The sequence below is a fragment of the Hemiscyllium ocellatum genome, chromosome 2 (assembly GCF_020745735.1).
Source record: "Hemiscyllium ocellatum isolate sHemOce1 chromosome 2, sHemOce1.pat.X.cur, whole genome shotgun sequence".
NCBI classification, from domain to species: Eukaryota; Metazoa; Chordata; class Chondrichthyes; order Orectolobiformes; family Hemiscylliidae; genus Hemiscyllium; species Hemiscyllium ocellatum.
Genome location: NC_083402.1, coordinates 91485938 through 91508151, shown reverse-complemented (window position 1 = coordinate 91508151; position 22214 = coordinate 91485938). Strand labels below are relative to the sequence as shown.

At 38.4% G+C, this 22214-nt stretch overlaps 1 protein-coding gene across 3 annotated transcripts in view; it reads left to right on the top strand.

Moving 5' to 3' along the window:
• Positions 1 to 22214, top strand: part of ptch1 (patched 1) — a 99125-nt gene that overhangs the window by 52431 nt on the left and 24480 nt on the right. For 2 of the 3 annotated variants that reach the window (XM_060838441.1, XM_060838434.1), the window contains exons 11-17: positions 3699 to 3797; positions 5061 to 5186; positions 8342 to 8460; positions 9474 to 9879; positions 11678 to 11990; positions 16782 to 16924; positions 18386 to 18569. In XM_060838441.1, the coding sequence (XP_060694424.1) occupies positions 3699 to 3797; positions 5061 to 5186; positions 8342 to 8460; positions 9474 to 9879; positions 11678 to 11990; positions 16782 to 16924; positions 18386 to 18569 (1390 nt within the window). Of the gene's footprint in view, positions 1 to 2994; positions 3075 to 3698; positions 3798 to 5060; positions 5187 to 8341; positions 8461 to 9473; positions 9880 to 11677; positions 11991 to 16781; positions 16925 to 18385; positions 18570 to 22214 lie in introns of those variants that run through there. The other variant, XM_060838449.1, reaches the window with a different exon arrangement.

Here is a 22214-nt window from a genome sequence, read left to right as displayed (position 1 = left end):
TTTGATTTTCTAATGCCTGATCAAAACAAAGGTAAAATATTATTTAAAAACGGCTCTGAAAATGCTACCAATTCTAAGAGATGGTGGATATGACCAAAAAATGTCAGCTCAGTGTTGAATGATTTGATCAGGTCCTTGGAACAGTTTAAAATTCAAATATTTTTTTCTGGAAAATGGAGAAAATGGGCTGCTTTCAGATGCTGATACACAATGAGCATATTACTTTCTATTTGATTAATGTTGGGCTAGATTTTTGCAGAGTTAGAGAGACACAACAGACTTTTAAAATAGGTGGCCAAGACCTGTTTTCATTACGCCTGGGCCTATTCCCTGCACTCCCAGTTTTCATCAAAGTTCATACAGACTCCAAGCAAATGGTGATGTGTACAAGTCGAGGAGAAGAATCCTGAGTAGGTGAAGAGTGACTCTTGTCAGGCTGGAAGTACCCCCACTATTAGTCAAAGGGCTCATTTAATTTCACTCCGGGGGTTGGTCATGTTCAGTGCTATAGATCAATGTCTGGGGATTACAGATAGATCAGTTGGAATGCAGTTGAGACATCAGTCTAGTGGGATAAACCAGTGTTTCCAATGAATGAATAGGAAATGTAGAAGGCATGCAGAGTTTATTGGTTGGGAGGGGGAGATGTGTAAGAGCTGTTTAGTGAACATGACATGTACAGTACTGAGAGTTATAGAACACTAGCCTAGATATGATGTGTATGCAATGGCAGAATTCAAGTGAGTGCAGGCCTTGCAAATATGAGGTTAGAAGGAAGATAGCAGTTCCCTTGTGGACTACAAGAAATACTGACCTCCTTGTGTGCAGTGCTGGTGTCTTATTTAAAGCAGAACATGACCTGTGCTGTATTGTATGTCCAGGACTGCTGAATCTGTTAGCATGACATTCTTTGGCAGCCAGCAGGAAAAAGACTGTCCTCGTGTCCACTACCCTGTCTGCCAGCATCTCCAGATTGTTGTTGTGGAGTGGACACATTTTCAAAATCAGGCACAACCATTTCAGAGGATGTTCCTGTCTTGCAACATCCATGGTGGAACAACTGGGCTTATATATATATATGACGCCAAAGGCATGTAAGCTGGGAGATCTCACCGGTGGTAAGGGCTACCACTTTTCTGGTCACATGGGAAATGTGCTGACCAGCTCAGTTCCATAATTATTGAGGTACAAAGTGGAGAATCATGTGAGAAAAGCCGACCGGAGTCATTGAGGACCAGAGGCCATGAAACACAGTTGCCACCACACTCTGGGCTGAATTTTCTCACCTGTAGTTAATGCTGTGTGTAAAAAACATTAAAAAATCATTCATTCACAACAATTTTTAAACATCCCTACTACTGTGATTGCAAAAAAGTGCCAATCAACCAGACCTTTAAAATATTAAAAGCAGAAACTTTTGAATTTGAGAGATAAATATTCAGCAGTTGAGAAATAGATCTAAGAGAAAAATATTGTCAATCCAGCAATGTTTTTTTCTACTTACTACTGATGCTTCAACAGATTAATAGATACCTGGGCTCTTTGCCATTAATGCACAATGAAGCAGTATACTAGGTGAAAGGGCATTGATGGGTCTACATGAGCATGATGGGAATAGGAGTCATGGAGGATGAGTAGTGAGGCATAGATTTCCATGCAGGGGTCATAGAGACTTTGCAGAGAGATGAGGGCTAGAGGGCTTTTTTTTTGTTTTATTGCTTTTATTTAAAAATCCCACAGAACCATTTAGACAGCCCTGAAAAGAAGATCCCAGTTTTTCAAGCACTGTCTCAAGTAGGCTGATCCAAGAATATTCCAACTCCCATTTCTTGCCTCCTGAATGACAATCCAGCCAGATAGTCTGAACTTAATTTTGTCTTTTTAATTTTCAGATCTGAGCTCTCATCCACGACTGTCAAAATTATAAATGATTAAATTTGCATTGACAAAGTCATTTTTTTTTGTCAGAAGTATAAAATAATACATTTCCTCTTGCTGCCATGTTTCCTCCTAAGACATTTTGAAATATGTTTATACTGATGCATATTAAATTTGGATTCCAGGATAGCAACATCCATGAATTGGTTACAGTATTTATATTAGCAAACAATGCACCATTAAATTTGATAGCATTGTAGAAAGCCTAATTGTTGATGAACCTAGTATTGTGCCACCAAACAATGAGTCAGAATTACTATTGTAAACTATGGAAGTCATAGTGTAGTCACTAATCTCCCTGAATTTAGACCCAAACACAAAGCAGTCTAACTACTAAAATTGTATGGGGTTGATTATCAACTGGAGGCAGATTAGACCATTAAATGAATCATCCATGAATTGAAGCTTCATTGACTCTTTAGCTGTACTTTAATTACCTATGGAGTAGACCAAGGTGCATTGTTATAGGTTTGCTGGTACTGGTAAACCTCAGTTACAACTATCACAGGAAATACTTTTTTCCATTGGCAAATTAAACATGACAATCTCAAATTGCATTGGACATTATAATGACATTGTGTGCTGTCCATTGAACAATATAGCATTACTAATACAACCACTGACTTAAACTAGGTAAAAACAATGACTGCAAATGCTGGAAACCAGATTCTGGATTAGTGGTGCTTATTCCTGATGAAGGGCTTTTGCCCAAAATGTCAATTTTACTGCTCCTTGGATTCTGCCTGAACTGCTGTGCTCTTCCAGCACCACTAATCCAGAATCACTGACTTAAAACCCAATCCCTATGGTAATCTGTTCCAAATTACAAATCTAAACATTTAATTTCTTCATCTTGACTTGTAAGTTAACAATGTATGGATGTTGCATTAAGAAATGAAATGGACTAAGTGCTATTGAAATAGATGGCCTTAAATTTTCATACATATTATAAAGGTTAATGTCACTACTTTTACAACAGCAACAACTTTCATTATAAAGCACCTATGGCATAGAGAAATGTCTCTAAGTACTTATTCTTAATACTTAAATATTAAGGAACCCCAGTGGATCTCCGGACTGAAGGCCAGAAAATGGGGTGGAACATGGTTCATCTGAGATTCCGTCCCATATTTCAGGTATGGGAGGCTGTAGGTAAATCTACAATCCATGTCCACTCCTACCCCATTTCATTAGGTCATGTCTAGGAATTTCCTAGACAATTGAGAACTGTTAGCTTTTTGAAGGTCTAAAATCTACCAAAGCTGTACCAACCAAAGGTACTTAATTTTAATTAAAAGGTTCTCTTATAGGTGAAAAGTGTTAAATGTTTCTTTTTAATTTCTATCACCTGTGTGATCCTTAAACATCTGCTGCCAAATCAGGGTGGACTCTACTAATGTGCCATTTGACAGTGGCCTGCCAGTCTATACTGATGACTATCTCTCTGCATTGTGAGATGGGGTTAAAGGCTCTTTGTATCAGCAAAAAATACAGCCTCCTCTGCTATATCTCTGCCAGTGAAGTAGACCAGTCAAAACTTTGCTCTCTGAGACTTTGTTAGATTTTTCACAAAATTAAGCATTACAAGCACTTCATAAAATTAAATGCAGATGAAAAATATTTTTGACAGTTGTTTAATGTAGTCATGGATACAGCACTAATGATATTAGCTACCTCATCAGCAACTGCTTTAATAAGAGTATTTTAAATTCCATATCTGAGATACTTATTTGTTAAATTCAGATTGTCTTCATCTGCAGGTTTTGCCTTTTCTTGCTCTTGGCGTGGGAGTGGATGATATCTTCCTTTTGGCACATGCATTCAGTGAAGCAGGACATAATAAAAAGATTCCATTTGAGGTAAGAGTAAGAAATTAATTTCAGGAAAACTGGCAAATAATCTTTTTGCATTCCTTTTTATTTCCATTGGTATTTCTTTGGTGATACATTTAATAACATTTCAAAGCAGGTGTCTTTTTTTTGTAATTAGATTTATTTGCAACCAAGGATTGACGGGGGAGAGTAATCCAAATGGAAAGTACTTGCCTGGACTTCAGTTAGCTTTTAACAAACCTCATGCGTATGTCTGTAACCTGGATATAGAAATTTGGCGTTCACTGATAATATGGCAGAAACCTGTATTTGCTTAACTTTCTTCCCATCACCAACCACAAACCCTCACCCTCACCCTCACACAGCTGCAACTGCCCACCCACAACTCCCTACATGCAATATACTGACTTTAAAGTCTTTGTTAGCACGCTTAAAGCATTTTGACTGTCTCATTCTGTTGAACCTTTTATGTGTTTTAAATCAAAAGGTAAACAATTCCTTTTGGTAGGAAAACATTATCTCTCTGGTTTTGAATGACAAACTAACTCAATGTGTGGTCCAGCATTTCACTGCTGCACCCTTTTTTTTAGAAAAAGGAGTGTCACTCTGTGTTAGTAGCCCTGCAGATATGCTATCAGCCAAAATATGAGGATAATGCAGGAATAGCTGTATCAAAAACAGGGATTATTCAGCTTTGATGAAAAAATGCCCACTATTCTTCTCCAGCACAATAGGGTTGCGGTGCAGTTTGTGAGTAGAAGATTTAACATATGACTAGATCATACTAAAGAAATTAACTGTTTTATACTGTGGAGGAGATGGGCGCTGCTGTTCTGTATGTCTCGACTTTCTAGCATAATGTAGAACTTACTGTGTTCCTTCAAAAACGGAAATTTGTTGTTATTTTTCTGAGCAATTGTCCAAATGCCAGGTTTTACTTCCCAGAAAGAGTAGATATTTTTGGTACAGCGATGTCAGCGAAGCATTTAGAAGGTTAAGTTGAATAGTATTTCAACTCAGGGGAAAAGAAAGATTAGCAGTTCCAAAGTTGCAAAGTTGATTGTAATTGGTGTTGTATTTGTGTACTGTTGGCAATGTTTATAGCCAAGATGGTAATCTAAACTACTCTCCTTCACTAATGTTACTTTCTATGAACAGTACTAATAAACTTGATCCATGTATTCAGAAGAACTGTTTTTGTTTAATTTTTTTGTACCACCTGATGTCTTATGGAAATAGACATCAAAAAACTTGTTTTGATTTTCTTTGTCCTATTCTTCCCCTCTGCAGGACCGAACAGGAGAATGTCTAAAGAGAACTGGAGCAAGTGTGGCCCTTACCTCCATCAGCAATGTGACTGCCTTTTTCATGGCTGCTTTAATACCTATCCCTGCCTTAAGAGCATTCTCCTTACAAGTACGTGAAGCCATACCAATCAGATCTTTTTTCAAAAAGAGTCAATGCCATTGCTACTGAGTGAGCTACATGTTACATTTTTTAAAAATAAATTGTGATCTCAGAAGTTATGTATACAAGTTAAATTGTGTTTTAATGAAATGGTGACATGTGTGAGTCTTACTTTTCAGCAATACTGTTATTATAGTAGGGTAGAGACCATCAAAGGGATGATTGAAGAAATCTGGCTGAAATGCACACCATTGTCAACAAGTTGTCACTAGGGACAATGTTAGAGGTGCCATTACACTGCAATTCATTGTGATAACCCTGTTGTGGAGAAAATATTTCTGGTGAATTTCTACAATTGTCATGAAACATGTAAATCCTTTCCAATTTAAAGGTGGTCAGTATTTAATGGCATTTACAATGATGCCTTGTTTGCCAGAACTATAAACACTATAAGTGAAATTCCTTGTGAAATAATTTAGTACTTTTGAGGCTATCCGTATATAAGGTTGCAGTCACTTTTATTGCTAAACAGGCAAGTTAAAGTGAGTTCTGCAGTTTCAATTATGAAGTAGCAGTATGTTTCTAGTCATTGAAGTGAACTTCATCCTTTAAAAATCTGCAAATGAGTAATCTAAATGCTTAATACTTATCCTGGATCAAATCCAGTAAAGGAACTCAATTAATTGACACAGATCCTATTGTAAATGTGTGCATGAATTGACTCATGATAATAAGTTCATTTTTGAGTAGAATGTTTTCCAAATCAAAAATTAACTACTGCAGGCTAGCTGATATTAGGAAAATGAAGACTTTTTTTTCAGTATTGCTGACTGGAGACATAATTGCTTCAGCTTAACATGGAGACAATTTATGAGGTCAGGTAACCTCAACAGTGCAGATAAACTGTACTATTTCAAAAGAGTAATTTTGCTTTTTGTAACCTGTGTCTCTACTCATTTTTCATGCTGCTTGACCTATAACCTCCCCAGCGGAAGTGAAGGGCTGTAATTTTTCTTGATACCTTAGATAATAATTTCAGCAGCTAGATACTGCCATAAGGGCAGCACTTTGAAGCTAAAAATGACAAGTTGGTTACAGTAATAGGTTGTACTTACAGAAGTTGAGAAAATATTTGCAAAACTGTGTTTTCTAAATACCTATTTAAAATGAATATCAATGTAGAAAGTACAGAAGCAAATTTCCTTGATGGTGTAAGTTTCAGTTCCCTAATCACCTGCTCAGATCAGTTTGATTGGCTGGCAAAGCACTAGATTAGCATTTAGTATTCAAGTTTACACAAAATGTGAGGCTTTCCTCTTTTCGTAAACTTGGTTTGACTTTTATATAAAAAGAATTCCAACTGATTTATGTGTTCAGAAAGGGAGTTGACTTTGACCTTTTCCTTAAGACAGTGTGAGATAATTATCAAAGTATCCACATCTTTTGAGGCCCCACTATCTGTAAATCAATCCAGCCGCTGAGGGAGAATAAATGGTTTCCTGATTAGCTCTTGCAAATACAGTCTGCTTTCAGTCTCACATATCAATGGTTTCTTCTTTCCTTTTTTTTCCCTGTTATTTTTCCTGGAATGTTTGGCATAGTTTTCTTCTTCTGAATTGTTGGTCAAGTAACAAATCTAAATTTGATCAGCTTTGGTGTCACAGTTGACAGAGTATATTAAGGTAATCAGATCTAAATTGGCAAATTTGTGAAACTTGCAGAAACCTGCTGAAGAACTTTTAAATACATCGATGCATATTTATTTATCTAGTATGAATAGGTTTAGTTGGAAAACATTACACTGTATGGAAAAGGAGAATAATAAACTCCTTGGCACAGTTGAGTCAGATTGAGTAAGTGCAGAAAATGGGCAATATAGCTTCTCTCTTTCCCCAATCCTTTAACCTTTGTAGACCCCTGCCTTGTACTCTGAAAAAAAAGCTGTTGCAGCAATTTAGAACTAGGTATTGAAAAGGATAACAAAGGGAAAATCTAGCGGAGTTGCAATCTGGCACAAATAAGGTAGGAACTGTGGATGACAGGCCTCATCATCTGCTCATCACCTCTGGCTATGCATTACATCCATTCTCTCTGGGTGGTCTGGAATGGTGTATACAGCATGTACCTTGAACTGGGCCCCTACTGAGCTGGCTTCTCATTCTGTACCTCATGCAGAGGCGCTTTCATTCTTTTTAACCTTAGCTTGAAGTAACTAACTTAACTATGAACTATTGATTATACATATTGAATTGTTTGACCAATTTGATTTATAGTTTTAAAAAATTGCATAAGTCAATCTACCTACAGGAATTAAGTTTGATATACTCACTTTCAGAGTTAGTATGTTCATTCAGAAACATTTTTTGAAGAATTTATTCAATTTACATTGAATTAGGATTATAAAATATAATTGTTTCAAACTCCTGAAAATAACTTCCGATAATCCATGATTAGCATTTAACATGCACCTCTGCCTTTTTAAACATAATTTTATTCTTACCTCAGCCATGGAGACACAGGATTGTAATACAATTCTGAGGTTTGTTTTTGCAACTTGTACAAAGTATGAGCAAAGTATAAGTAACTATTTCAGATTTCTGGGGATACTGTTGTTCCAGTTAACGATGTGAGCCTTTCACTGCTGTCCTCATTGTTTAGTTGTGGTGCACTGCACATTACTACATGGAATATTAGCCCAGACTTTGTTCTTTTTGATAAATGCTGTGTAAGTTACAAACTTACACAGAGGTCCATTGATTTAGGTGAAGCACTATACTGTAAATGTGTGAGCAATGCATGGCAACAACAAACTGAAACTTCATCTTTCTGAAAAATAAGTTAGAAGAATGGAGGCTTTTTAAAACAAACTTTTAAAAATAAAATTGGTAATTATGTTTTACTTATTTACAAAATTACATTAAGTATTTTTTTGGAAAAGTTAAAAGCTTTTTGAAGAGGGCTTGTGATTTGCCATTAATTACTTGTTCATTTACTCCCCCTCCCCACCAAGAGTAATGTGAACCTTTCTTCCTCTATAAAATATTATAATGTTAAACATTTTGATGCTGTGATTACTTAATATTTGTTACATAAGTGTCCAGATACTTTCAGTTTACTTGTTTCGCTATTTTCTCTAAAGGATTGTGTTTAATTTTCATTTCCAGGCTGCTGTTGTTGTGGTATTTAACTTTGCCATGGTTCTGCTCATCTTCCCTGCTATTCTCAGCATGGATCTCTACCGCAGGGAAGTTAGGAGACTTGACATCCTCTGCTGTTTTACAAGGTATGGGCCAACTGAAAAGCTGACTTTTGTATATCTTCTAAAGGTTTTGTGGTATGTGAATAAAAGACCCCACAGCTTTGCAGCACTGCTTTTCTTGAGAAGCAGGACAAGAATGAGTTTTATGACTTTTTTTGACTGGATAATTTACTAGAAGCAGAATTGTTTGAAGAGCAATAAATGCTCTTTGCCTCTGGAAAAGTAAAAGATAAATTGAAAAGTTGTGGTCTGTAGGAGAGAATTACAAATTTTCCCATGAATTTTAGTAGAACTGATTACTTCCATTCATATTTAAATGCTAGCAAGTTGTCATCCCATTTAACAAAACACTTATTTAATAATACTGATTTGAAAAGTTAATAGGATTTCTTGTTGATACCGAAGAAAAAAAATCAGTATTGCTATCAGAAATTCAGAATAATAGCTAAGAATTTAGCCTGCAGTTGGTCTTTGTGACAAAGGACGGGCACACATGGTGCACACTGTGTACAAAGGACAGTTAGAGTAATTGGTGGTAAATTTCAGATACTAGTTTACAAATAGCTTAGGGTCTAGCTTTGGTGAGTAAAATTGTTCTTTTAGCGTAAGCACTGCTAAGGCTTCCTTTTGCAACAATGCCAATAGGATGGCAGGTTACTGCGTGTTTCTCACATCATGTGCAATAACAGGAATGTTACAGATTTGCAGTAGGTCAGAAAAGGAGGCCAGATTTTGGAGAATTTTTCTTTGTTTGTACATTCTTTTTTCCAGCTGCATTATTTCCATTCACATTCCTGCCCACAGTAACCACTACAGTGAGTTTCTTGTCAGGCTGTTTAGGATAAAACACAGATCCATATGGAAAAGTCCAGGTTGCGGTGTAGTATTGGGCTTGGCTTATTTGCATATTTGATCTCTTGGATTCCATGCAGAATGATAGTTGTAAATGATTAGATGTAACAATGAATAGCTTGGAGGATTAAAGTGTTGCTACCTTTGCACTGCCATAACATAAATGTTTGTTCTCTTTCTTTTAGTCCTTGTGCCAACCGAGTGATTCAAATTGAGTCACAAGCTTATAGAGATACCAATGACAACCATCCTTGCCAACCACCACCACCGTACATCAATCAAAATTTTACCCATGAGACTCAAATTACCATGCAGTCTACTGTCCAGTTACGCACGGAGTACAATCCTCACACCCAAGCTTACTATACAACTGCTGAGCCTCGATCTGAAATATCTGTTCAACCAGTCACTACAACTACACAGGATTCACTTAGCTCTCAAAGCCCAGAGACTGCTAGCTCAACACGAGATCTTCTCTCCCAGTTTACAGACCCCAATAGTAACTGTGTAGATCCACCCTGCACGAAATGGACTCTCTCTTCTTTTGCTGAGAAGCATTATGCACCACTGTTGCTAAAGCGAACAACAAAGGTGAGTATTAGAGCCGCAACACTTACCTTTGTTTTCTGTTGGCTGAAATACTATTTAATCTAGTGTCATGAAAAAGTATTTGCATTCAACCTTCTGAGTAGATATGAGGGGTCTTTCAGAACTTTGCAACCTGGCATCAACATGGCAGAGGGAATCATCCAATCTCTCATTCTAATCCAAGTTAGGCAGGCTCTGCAGGTAGGATAGTAACAAAATTTGCAGGCAGTACAAAAACAGGGCCAGGTTAACTGTGAATAAAACTGTAAGCAGCTTCAGGAAGGTATAGACAAATCAAGAATTTGGACTAATGGATGTCAAATTGAACTTAATGCAGTGAAATGTAAGGTGTAGATTTTAAGAGGAATGAGGAGTAGATATGAATGAAATTGGAACATTTTAAAGAGTTAAGCAAAGATTCAGAAACACATCTCTTTATTGGAAGAGGAGGTTTGTCATGCATGTGGTTCTTGATTCACTGATAAAATTTATATAAATTTATCACAAACATGATTCAGTCACTGGACCAGAAACATTTACTCTGATTTCTCTGTGCATTTCTCTGCACAGATGCTGCCAGACCTGCTGAGCTTTTCCAGCAATTTCTGTTTTTATTTCTGATTTCCAGCATCTGCTTTTAGTTTTTATATATAAATTTAACATTATTACCAATAAATAGAGGAGATGTTTAGGAGCTTTTTCACAACATTGTTGGGACATAAAATGCTCTACTAAAAACAGCAGTTGAACTAGAATTCTTGATGGCCAATAAAGAGGGAATGGATAGATACTTTGTAAAATTAAGGAAAAGCGTAGCAGAAAGGGGAAGGGAATGGACCAGTACGAAGGGATGTGCTAGACCAAGTGACCTCCTTGGGTACCTATATGGGCATTAAAAGAGGTGAGGAGAAACAGAAAACTCAACTGCTCGAGAAGAAGGCTCCAAGTTACATAGAGGCCAGCAAGTTGTGTACCTTCTAATCCCACTGTCTTCCTTTGCAGCAAATTTGACAGAGGCTATTATGCCAGAATAGAATCTAGAGCCATATCTGGCGATTTTCAATGCAGAGTTGACCACTAAGATTAAACCATTATTGCACGAGCTGAAAATGTGTTGCTGGTTAAAGCACAGCAGGTCAGGCAGCATCCAAGGAACAGGAAATTCGACGTTTCGGGCCAGAGCCCTTCATTCCTGATGAAGGGCTCTGGCCCGTAACGTCGAATTTCCTGTTCCTTGGATGCTGCCTGACCTGCTGTGCTTTAATCAGCAACACATTTTCAGCTCTGATCTCCAGCATCCGCAGACCTCACTTTTTACCCATTATTGCACGAGATAGAACATAGTTATATAAAATATATATTGCAGAGTGAATCACAACATTCTATTTCCACATGTATAGAAAACTCCTACTTTGGACAATTTAGATAGTAAGATTTGGTTTTTAAAAAATGTAAAGTCTATGTACAGTTGCAGTTACACCTTTAGATTGTGCTGTGATTTGCCTCTATAATATTACCTATGATAATGTTAATTGTAAGTTCCCTTAGAGTACTGTAATTGTCCTGGCATTTGTGCATCTGCAACATGACAACATTACCTCTGCTCAACACCATCTGCCAAAGTCACTTGTGAGATTTCTTAACAATTACCACTGATGATCCTTCATAATCAGATTGTTTATTTGGGCTACCGTCAAGTGTTGTACTTAATTAATCCTGTCCAGTTCCTTTCATGTTTAAGCCCTGTGAATTCTGTTCAGTTCCCAACCTGATTGTTCCTTTCTTATCTTTTATGATGCAGATTGTGGTCACATTGCTTTTCTTGGGTTTACTTGGGATCAGTCTGTATGGAACCACAACAGTCAGAGATGGTCTGGATCTTACTGACATTGTACCTCGTGAAACACGAGAATATGACTTCATCGCAGCACAGTTTAAATACTTCTCTTTCTATAATATGTACATCGTAACTAAACAAGAAACAGACTATCCCAGTGCTCAGCACCTGCTGTACTATCTCCACAAAAGCTTCAGAAATGTGAAATTCATTTTATTGGAAGATAATGGAGAGCTTCCAAACATGTGGCTGCACTACTTTCACAACTGGCTAAAAGGTAACAATAACAATCTTATCTTCTTTTAAAACATTCGATTCAGATATATAAGTTAAAATATTATACTTACTTATTCGACTTATTGTCTTGTTAAAAAAAACTAATAGAGTTGCACAGCCTCAAACAAGCGAGTATGTATTAGCTTTTCTTCAGTTCTGAAGAGGAACACCAAATCGGTACTCATACCTTGTATTTTTTGGTCTATTTATGTTGTTGTGAAACACCTTCATGTGTCTTCTTATGTTAAAATAGTTATTTCAATTCAAGTTGCAGCAGATTAATAAAGTATAGATTTTTTGAAGTTCATCTAGAAGAATAACAATTTAGCAATGTACATGTATATTTGATAAAATTATCACAAAAGCCTTTTTAGGAATAGAAGTGTGCAATGGTCTGTCATGTAGAATTTTAATTGAAATTGTTTGGAGTGTAATTGGTGCCAGACTATTTGCAAGGGATTGGCACATTGCAGATCAAGTGCTGAGATGCTGCCGCCAAAGAGTTCCAGAGTTTACTTTGCCCAGGTTTGTGGGTGGATATAGGTTTCCTGATTTGCCCTGTAGCAATAGTTTGCCATGCCCCAAGGGCATGTCTAGGGCGCCTCTGTTAGAAACATTCTGCAAGATCGATCAGAAGGAGTTCAATCAAGGAGTGTCATGCCCGCATTTCTCCCAGAGACAATAAATCAAATCCCTGCTCCATTAATTAGAGATTAGTTTTAGCATATTGTAGATAACTGCATGTTGAATTACGAATTTTAGTAATAAAAGGTCTTCAGAGATCACAAAATCATTTGCAGTGCTGGGTTGCTGCAGTTACCCTCAGCATCTCCAATCTGAGAAATCTGGAGAAGAAGAACAGCCAGAGGTTGTCTGTCAGTGTACATGCATATTTTCATTCACGAACTGATGTTCAGCTCAGGCTCAACTGATCTGATGAAAACTATTGAAAGGCTACAGATGTGTTATTTTTGTTGTTAAGTCTGGGAAAACTTGCCTTCTTCACCACCATGATACTTGTGTTCCCATTCGTTTCTCCAGAATCATTCTATTCCATTCTCTGATTCACCTCTTTCAACCACTTCTGTTGTGGCTGCTTCACTCCAGCTTTGGACTATTTCTGTCATTGCTGGCAAGAATTCTCTATCATGGTAGTTTTACTGCATCAGAAAATGCCACTAGCAGTGCATAGCAGAGTCTGATCCCTCAGCAAAACAGTTGCATTGAGCTGATATCAGAAGCACAGTGAGGAATGACTTGTAGTAGGGACTCCAGTAGCAATTGGGATCAAAGAGATATTAGCATGGTGAAATTATGAATTGAGGTGGATAACAGAAAACATTGAGTGTTTTATACTATATCTTATTGTAAAAATTTGGAAACATTTTGTTTCCTGTGATCTTTATTCTACAGATAAAAAAATTAAGAGCTGTGCACAGTATTTAAATTCTGTAAATTGGTGTATTTTGTTATCAGGTAGTTATAAAGTTCATTACTGTTGTGGCATTGAGTGTTTGTGTTGATGAGTTAGAAGATAATCCAGTTGAATATTCATTGTTTAGAGAAGCTAAGCTTTGAAAACATGCGTGCAAGCCAAGGCCACACTGAGTAAAGTGCTTTGAAACCACATAGGTAGTATTTACAAATGGGTTCCTCTTCATTCCAAGCTGGGCCAGGGAATGTGCATCAAGTTTGGCAGGTGCGCAGTGTGTGTTTTTGAAGCTGCTGCCATTGTTTCAAACCAGTTTGTTTTAAGTTGATGTCTGTAGCCGATGTGGGAATTTTTTTCAAACTGGAATGAGCAAGTTCAGCCCTTAGGCAATGGCATTTGTGCCTGGCTTCTTTAGCCTTATCTCCTTACAGCTGTAGTTAACCTATCAGATCTGTAATGATGGTTTTGATTACAGCTTCAGTGCAGCTGTGAGGTGGGTCTAAACGTCCGGGTATGTGGTTTGTCATCTGCTCACACAGAGGCTCGTTGTACAGGGTTGTGGCTTCCTGTTCCAAATCTGATCCAAATTACCTGCTTGGAACAGCAAGTGATCTTCCATGCTTTTTAAAAGGGTGCAGAGGAAAATCACAGTTGAGAGTGAATAGGTGTTGGCTGTGATCTTTACACGTGCTGGCAACAGATATCACAACTTGTAAGTGCTGCCCAAGTCAAACAGATTGAGGAATGAATTGAGGACACAGTGCTAACTCATGCTGTGCTCAAGGAACGGTTGAGTTCATTTTACTTTTTAACTTGTGTGTTCAAACTGTTTTCTCTCTGTGCTGAACATATTTTCCTTTAGTCTATTCCATGGAATTTGGCTGTGTAATAATGTTGCTATCAGAAAAGGTTACTATGAATATAATATTCATATTGTACACAGTTACCAGCTTAATTATCAGGGAGTTCTTGTATTAGGCATCTTCAAACAAGCAAATAAGGAGGGAGCTCAAAGATGTTTAAGGATAAATTTTACTTGGCGCAGGAAGCTAAAGCGAATAGTGAATGACCCACTTCAGTGGAGTGTGTGATCCAGGCACTGGCTTCGTCCAAGTGCAATGGGAAATACCATCAAAGTTAGTGGGCAACAGTTATGTTTCACATGGCTGTGGATGTTCAGACAGTCAGCTTACTCCCATTGAGGTGATCCCTGGAGACAACATGTGAATGGGGAATAGGAAAAGATGATTGGGCAGTGAATCACAAATTGAAGGTAAGAAACTCTGCTCCTACTGTCTTAAAAAGAACCTTTTCCAAGATTGGTATCTCCTGCTGGTTTCACTGGGCACACCATGTGTATTTCTCCTTAAGTGTAGCTATGTTGGAAAGCGTGCTCAGTAATGTAACTGTGATGAAACAGGCCAGTTTGAAAATGACTTTGTTCTTTTGGGGCAGATACCCGTATCTGCTTTAGCCAAATTAAAATGATGGAGAGGACACGGTGGTAGGGGTGGACATATTTTGACCAGCAATTCTGCTAACCTGATTGGGTTAAAATTGGCACTTTAGCTTCTAAATTTTCAGCTTTTAAACTTTTGGTGCCATAGGAATATTTTGGTATCAATGGCTTTGAAATTGCACCTGAGTGAATTTTAATATTATTAGTGTGTAATTCTGTTCTTGCTATTTTAGGGAAGGTATCAAGTTCTGTAAAACAACAAAATAACACCACTATTATAATATCAGTGTAGGAGTCTCATGAGAATATATAAAGCATTTGTATGTTATGATTTGCAAAGCAAATTTAAGACCCCAGACTCTAGATTGTTAATATGAATGGCATCTTTCTAAATTTCTCCACAATTCTGCAAATGTATTTTTCTCTCTCTTCCTTTTTATAAATCCCTTCAAAATCCATCTTCAGCAAACTTTTAGTTACTCTCCATAGTCTGTTTTTTTTTATTCAGCATCCAATTTGTTTGTTCCTGTTTGTGGACCCTTCTACTTTTAAATTCAAATTGTGGTGTTTCTTGTATAGTGCCTTTTGTAAAAGTTTCAGTAGATCTTTATTTCTTAATGTTGTTTTATTTCTCTCATTTTTTTCTTTAAATGTGCAGTGATTTTACTCCCCGCCAACCACCTAACTGAAGGTTGGGCTGAGGCAGGCTTCCCCCTCCACCAGATGCTCTGTGCCATGCATTGCCTCCTCAGTGCTCTTTTGGGAAGAGGGAACGCCTTGCTGCTATTCTACACTTTTTCAAAACATTCCAACTGAGACACAAAGCTCACTATATGTAGAACTCCAGTCATAAACTTGAGACCCTCCGCTGTGAGTGCAGCAGGCTACCAAACTAACTTGCTGTGGTACCAATTTGCCTTATCTAATATCAAATGTCTCTTAACATACTTTTTCTGCCAATTATTCTGTTATTCTACTGAAATTTCTTCTCTAAGGATCCTCATCCCTACAAAATCTACAACTGTCTTTAGCTAAATGTACTGTTCTTATCGGGGAACTGATATGTACGTGCGAATGTAATGCTGCTAAAGTAATCAACATTTCCACCTCTTTAAGAAAGTGATGTGTGGTGACTACAGTTCCTGGTCAATTTTCATGCATGTACCTGACAAATACCTCACAAATTATTCATTCACAAGATGCATCACAATCAAGTCCAAGCTGTTCAAATTTTGAATTAGTATAAATGCTGTTTGGAGTACAGCAGTTGAGAAGAAGAACCCTAATCAGCCTACCCAGCCTTGGGAGCTGTGGGGAAATTTTCAATTGCCACCTGTCAATTTGTTGCCTAAAGACAAGCAGCCAGCAATTCAATTCAGGGGTGGAGCAGTGGGGAATGCCACCTCGGACCTCTCTTGTTACAAATGTTAGTGCACTTTTTTAGGTGAACTTGTAAATAAGGAAACATTTAGTGTGGACAAGTTTACACATACAAACAGGCATTTTCAACAAGAATCGGATCTCTGACCTTTGTGACCAATATAGTTCAATGATATATTTGTTTTATCTTTTAAATTCAATAAATTTTCCAACTCACAAAAATTCTTAAGCTATTTGCCAAGGCAAAAAGAAGAATGTTACAGAAAATTGATCCTCATTTTCATACATTTTCCATTAGTATGCTCACAGTGGAGGCATTAGAATGGTTAGCTGGTTGTTTTCGACTGGCACAGATCCAGTGGGCCAAAGGGTCTTTTTCTGTGCTGTAGATTTCTATAACTGTAAACGCCTACTATTCAGTAAAAGCACATCTCGAGTTTAACTGGAGTATGTGACAGTTAAAAAAATGCTTTGGAGTTTAACTTGCTGTTTACAAAAATTTCACCCTCTTGTCTCGTCAGGTTTGCAAGACACTTTTGATAGGGAATGGCAAGCTGGGAAGATTACTCGCAACAGTTATAAAAATGGTTCTGATGGTGGTGTTCTGGCATACAAGTTGTTAATTCAGACTGGCAACAGACATAGGCCAACTGACTTAAGTCAGGTAAGGGCATTTCTTAAGATATCAACGCCTGTTTTGTCGACGAGTGAGAAAATCGCTAAATTTCTTTTGTCTCCTGAGTTGCTGAGTGTGAACCCAAAATTCCTCAAACATTTTAGTGGCCCCTTTTGTAGTAATACATTATTTCTCCACATGGCTTCTGCACATAAGGTTACAGAATTACAATTTTTTATTGTCTGCCTTCATTACAAATGTGAAATCTCTGTGGAATGGTACCGAGCACTGAAAAAGCAATTAGGTTCTTGTTCAAGCCATTTGTCTTTTTTTCCTATTTTTTTGGCAGAATCCCATCAATAATGTGCTGAGAGTGGTTCTGCTTATTCTCTACCTTGCCCGTCATATTCAAGATGACAGTTTTACAGAGTACATTGTTTAAAGTTATTATGTGGTGTAAAACATGTTGGTTTACTGCAGACCACAGCATACCCGTTAACACTGAAAGAAATAAGTCACAAAAGTGTAATGTAGAGTTACTCTGAATGAGTATTTACCCTGGTAAATACAGTAGTTCATTCTTTACTAGGTGTAGCTTTTGGGACAAAGTGTTGGCCTGTAACTTCTGATGTAATTTCCTGTGCCTGGGAGGGAGAAAAGTGTGCCATGCCCACAGGGGTTGCTAGCTGCACTGTTTGATTCCAGATACAGCTGAAGACATACAGTTGCTGAATATCCTGTGGAGTAATTGAATCCAGAGCCTGAAAATCAATTTTTTTTTGTACTTCTGTCACAGTTGTGTTTCATTTCATTCAAAAAGACCTGAAATTGGAAGCATGGTCAGTGTGCTTTAAAGCAACGAAATACATATTTTCCATGAATGTAATTTAACATTTAACCTTTCAGACATCCACCAAAAAGTGCAAAAGTTGGCAATAGTAGACTCTTCTTTGTGACACTATAGTGTATTCTGCTTCTTGTCCAAGATGAACACTCAAAAGATGATTGCCCCCCTGGTGACCCAGGCAGGATCTCACTTCTGTCTGTTTCTTGGCATGGTGCATTTTCCGAATATACACAGGTCAGGAGAAGCAAGTGCTAGCAAAATTTGTACAGATGTTGTTTTATTTTTATAGCTCTCCTCCATTTGCTGGGTGGCATTTCCTTCAGTGTTAACAACAGAGGTTAACTGTGCACAGGGACTCTTGCCAAGTTTTTTCTTTCTCCCTTTTTTGTTATTCTAGCTTTTATATTGTTTCTATAGATACTTAAAATTCTTAAAGGGAATTTGCTGCAAAGTGAAGTATTTGTAATGTTTATTGTAGCTTCATGTTGAAGTAAAAAATAGTTGAGATTCAGTCCTGTGAGAAGTGTGAAGGCAAGCTTGTGTTGCTTAAGCAATATGTTCAATTGAGTTGTTTCTGTTTTGCTGTGTGGCGATGAGACATGTTGATGAAAGAGAAACATAAAAGATTCATGTGTTCAAAATAATTTTTCATCTGGTTACAGTTGACTAAACAACGCCTAGTGAGTGCTGATGGAATCATCAACCCAAATGCTTTTTACATCTACCTGACTGCCTGGGTCAGTAATGACCCTGTGGCTTATGCTGCATCTCAAGCCAACATTCGCCCACACCCTCCAGAATGGGTGCACGACAAGACGGATGACAACCCAGAAACTGCACTCATAAGTAAGTCTACCATTTTCCCTTCCTTCAACCATTTCAATAAATTTCTTAATTTCAAATAATTTCACTGGCATGCTTGTAGTTAATAGCCTTAGGCCTGAGTTCAAGTCTTACCTGTTCCAAAAGTGTGTAATAACATCTCTGACCAGATTGATTAGAAGAAGTCTTTTAAAATCAATTTTCATTGACAATTTAGAAAAAAAAATGTGTTTTGAATACTTATTTCTAGTATCAATACCAAATAACATCCGTCGTCATTTCCGCCACCTCTAAACGGACCCCACCACCAGGGATATATTTCCCTCCCCTCCCCTATCAGCGTTCCGAAAAGACCTCTCCCTCCGTGACTCCCTTGTCAGGTCCACACCCCCCACCAACCCATCCTCCACTCCCGGCACCTTCCCCTGCAACCGCAAGAAATGCAAAACTTGCGCTCACCTCTCTCCCCTTACTCAACCTCAATGGGGCCACAAATTCACCTGCACCTCCACACACATCATTTACTGCATCCGCTGCACCCGATGTGGACTTCTCTTTTGGGAAGACAGGCCGCCTACTTGCAGAACGTTTCAGAGAACACCTCTGGGACACCCGGACCAACCAACCCAACCACCCCGTGGCTCAATACTTCAACTCCCCCTCCCACCTCCATCGCCAGACCATAGCAACACGACAGCTGGAGGAAGAGCACTTCATCTTTCGCCTAGAAACCCTCCAATCACAAGGGATGAACTCAGATTTCTTCAGTTTCCTCATTTCCCCTCCCCCCCACCTTGTCTGTCCTAACCGTCGAACTCAGCACCACCTTCCTAATCTGCAATCTTCTTTCTGACCTCTCCGCCCCCACCCCCCACTCCAGCCTATCACCCTCACCTTAACCTCCTTCCACCTATCGCATTTCCAAGTCCTTCCTCCCTATCTTTTATCTAAGCCTGCTTGGCACACTCTCCTCATTCCTGAAGAAGGGCTCATGCCCGAAACGTCGATTCTCCTGCTCGTTGGATGCTGCCTGACCTGCTGCGCTTTTCCAGCAACACATTTTCAGCTCTGATCTCCAGCATCTGCAGACCTCACTTTCTCCTGGATGTATTTTATACAAGCCTACTGTATCATTTACCACATGCAATTGTGCCTTCTTATACACTGTATTCAATAGTCTTGCCTTGTTATATATGATAAACAGATTTATCTTATCTTGCATTCCACACAGTTGTACTTCGTCATATTAATTAATCTTAACTTGTCATGTTATTCATGAAGATTGAACTGAAGCAATTACATTTTTGTGCTTTGAAACATGTAAAATGAGATTTCATGAAGGCAAATATGTAGCTCTGATCATGTCAGTATTTCAGGTCACCTACAATTCTTCACTGTAGGTTCCTGTCAATAGAAATATTTTATTCCATATGTAATAAAAAAACAAATTAATAGCAGTTGAAACAGTCTCAATTCCATGGATCAACAGTTGACAGCAAGATAACAAATTCCTTGAATTACCTAATTGTAAATTTTTGACATACCCTACGTTTCCAGTATTCTTGATGATGACAGAGTGAATTGTAACCTAAATCACCAGGTAGGGTAACTAACAGGACAAGATGAACAGTCTATTTCATTGGATTTTAGTCATGATATTGTGCTGTCAGTGTCATTCCACATTTAACTCAATGCACATGCGTAGAATACGTGGGTCTAAATTTTACCAAAAATCAGCTAATTATCATGTTTGGGGAGTTTCAAGGAGGTGTGTTTTGAGAAGGATTTCAAGGAGGGTTTCTCTTGATTATGTCTAGCAGGTTATTTCACATAATTCTCTGCTTCTCACCTTATTATTTATGCACTTCACCTCTATGATGCCTAGCTTGTGATATCAAGCTTTTGCTGATAGTGGAACTACTTGCCAATGCTAAGATCGCCTGAGATTTTTCCTGCCAGTGACATTTTTGAAGCCCAGCTGTGTATCAGGCCATATGCTGATAGCCAGAAGCTGATCTTCAAAGTGAACTTAGGGGGAGAGGGGCAAGAAAGAAAAGCTTCTTTGGGCACACAGGTGGCACAGGTTTCACTTCTTTGGAAACAGAAGCTCACATTCATACACGTTTTGGTATTTTACATCATCACTATTATGTTGTTGTAAACTAAGATACTATGAGGTAGACAGAGGGTAAACTCGAACAGGAAATACTTTTAAATATGCGTCCTCTCAGCTCCACAGTTAGGTCTAGACTGCCTCCCCTAGCTCCCACCTCTGAGTCACCTGATTCAGTCGTTTAAAGGGGCAGCACACACCCAACTACATCCATAACAATCATCTGTCTGATTTGACTGCCTTTGTAACTGAAACTACAAGAATTGAGTTAGAAAGGTTATCCATTCTTAGTGCCATACCATGTTACGAGCTTGTCTGAAGAAATGCTGCTCTTTACTCAGTGCAGCACAACATTTCCTCATTGCCCAATGTGGGAGCATCACATGTTGAGGGAAAATGTTAAACTTTTATTGAACAGAAGTGAAAACAAGTAAACAAAAATGCTGTATTTGCTGCTGGGAACAAGCAGTTTACTTTCCAGCAAAAACAGATTTACAGTCAATGAATGATCACTTCACCCAGCCCACTGAGAGTCATAGAGATGTATAGCACAAAAACAGACCCTTCGGTCCAACTCGTCCATGCTGACCAGATATCCCAACCCAATCTAGTCCCACTTGCCAGCACCCGGCCCGTATCTCTCCAAACCCTTCCTATTCATATACCCATTCAGATGCCTTTTAAATGTTGCAATTGTACCAGCCTCCACCACTTCCTCTGGCAACTCATTCCACACACGTACCACCCTCTGAGTGAAAAAGTTGCCTCTTAGGTCTCTTATATATCTTTCCCCTCTCACCCTAAACCTATGCCCTCTAGTTCTGGACTCCCCCACCCGAGGGAAAAGACTTTGTCTATTTATCCTATTCATGCCCCTCATGATTTTATAAACTTCTATAAAGTCACCCCTCAGCCTCCGATGCTCCAGGGAAAACAGCCCTAGCCTATTCAAACTCTCCCTAAAGCTCAAATCCTCCAAGGTCGGATGTCAGTTAAATCCTGTCTACGTTTGATGCTGCAATGCTATATCGTGATGACATTACTTCTGCTCAATGTCTTCATCTTCCACTTCTGAAGAGCTGGGAGAACTGTCCCAGTCTTCTGTGTCCATCACATTCCCTTGTGGCCTACTCCACTTGTGCAGAATGTAGCAGCTAGGAGTATGCAGCACACTGTTAGGACTGCACTGCAAGATCCTCTTAGACTGATCTAAATATTGGGACCTCATCTTCAGAAAGCCATGTCTCTGGTGGATGAAAAGGCTGCATTTTATCTATGCTTGGCCTCAGTCAAGGGATTGTTTAGCAGAGTTAACAACCAAGGTCCAGAAAGTACCTCAGGTGTCGCAGTAGTAATCCTTAAAATGTAGCAGAAACATGAGAGCTCTGAAGGATACAGACATCGTGTGCACTCCCAGAGTACATGGAACAGACATCTAAGATGTAATACTGCTGATCATATATGACTTGTATTTTGATGGAGTAGAATCATGTTCAGTCAATGAAGTGAGCCACATTGTGAAATAGTGTCCAGAACACATATGCTTACCGTTTATA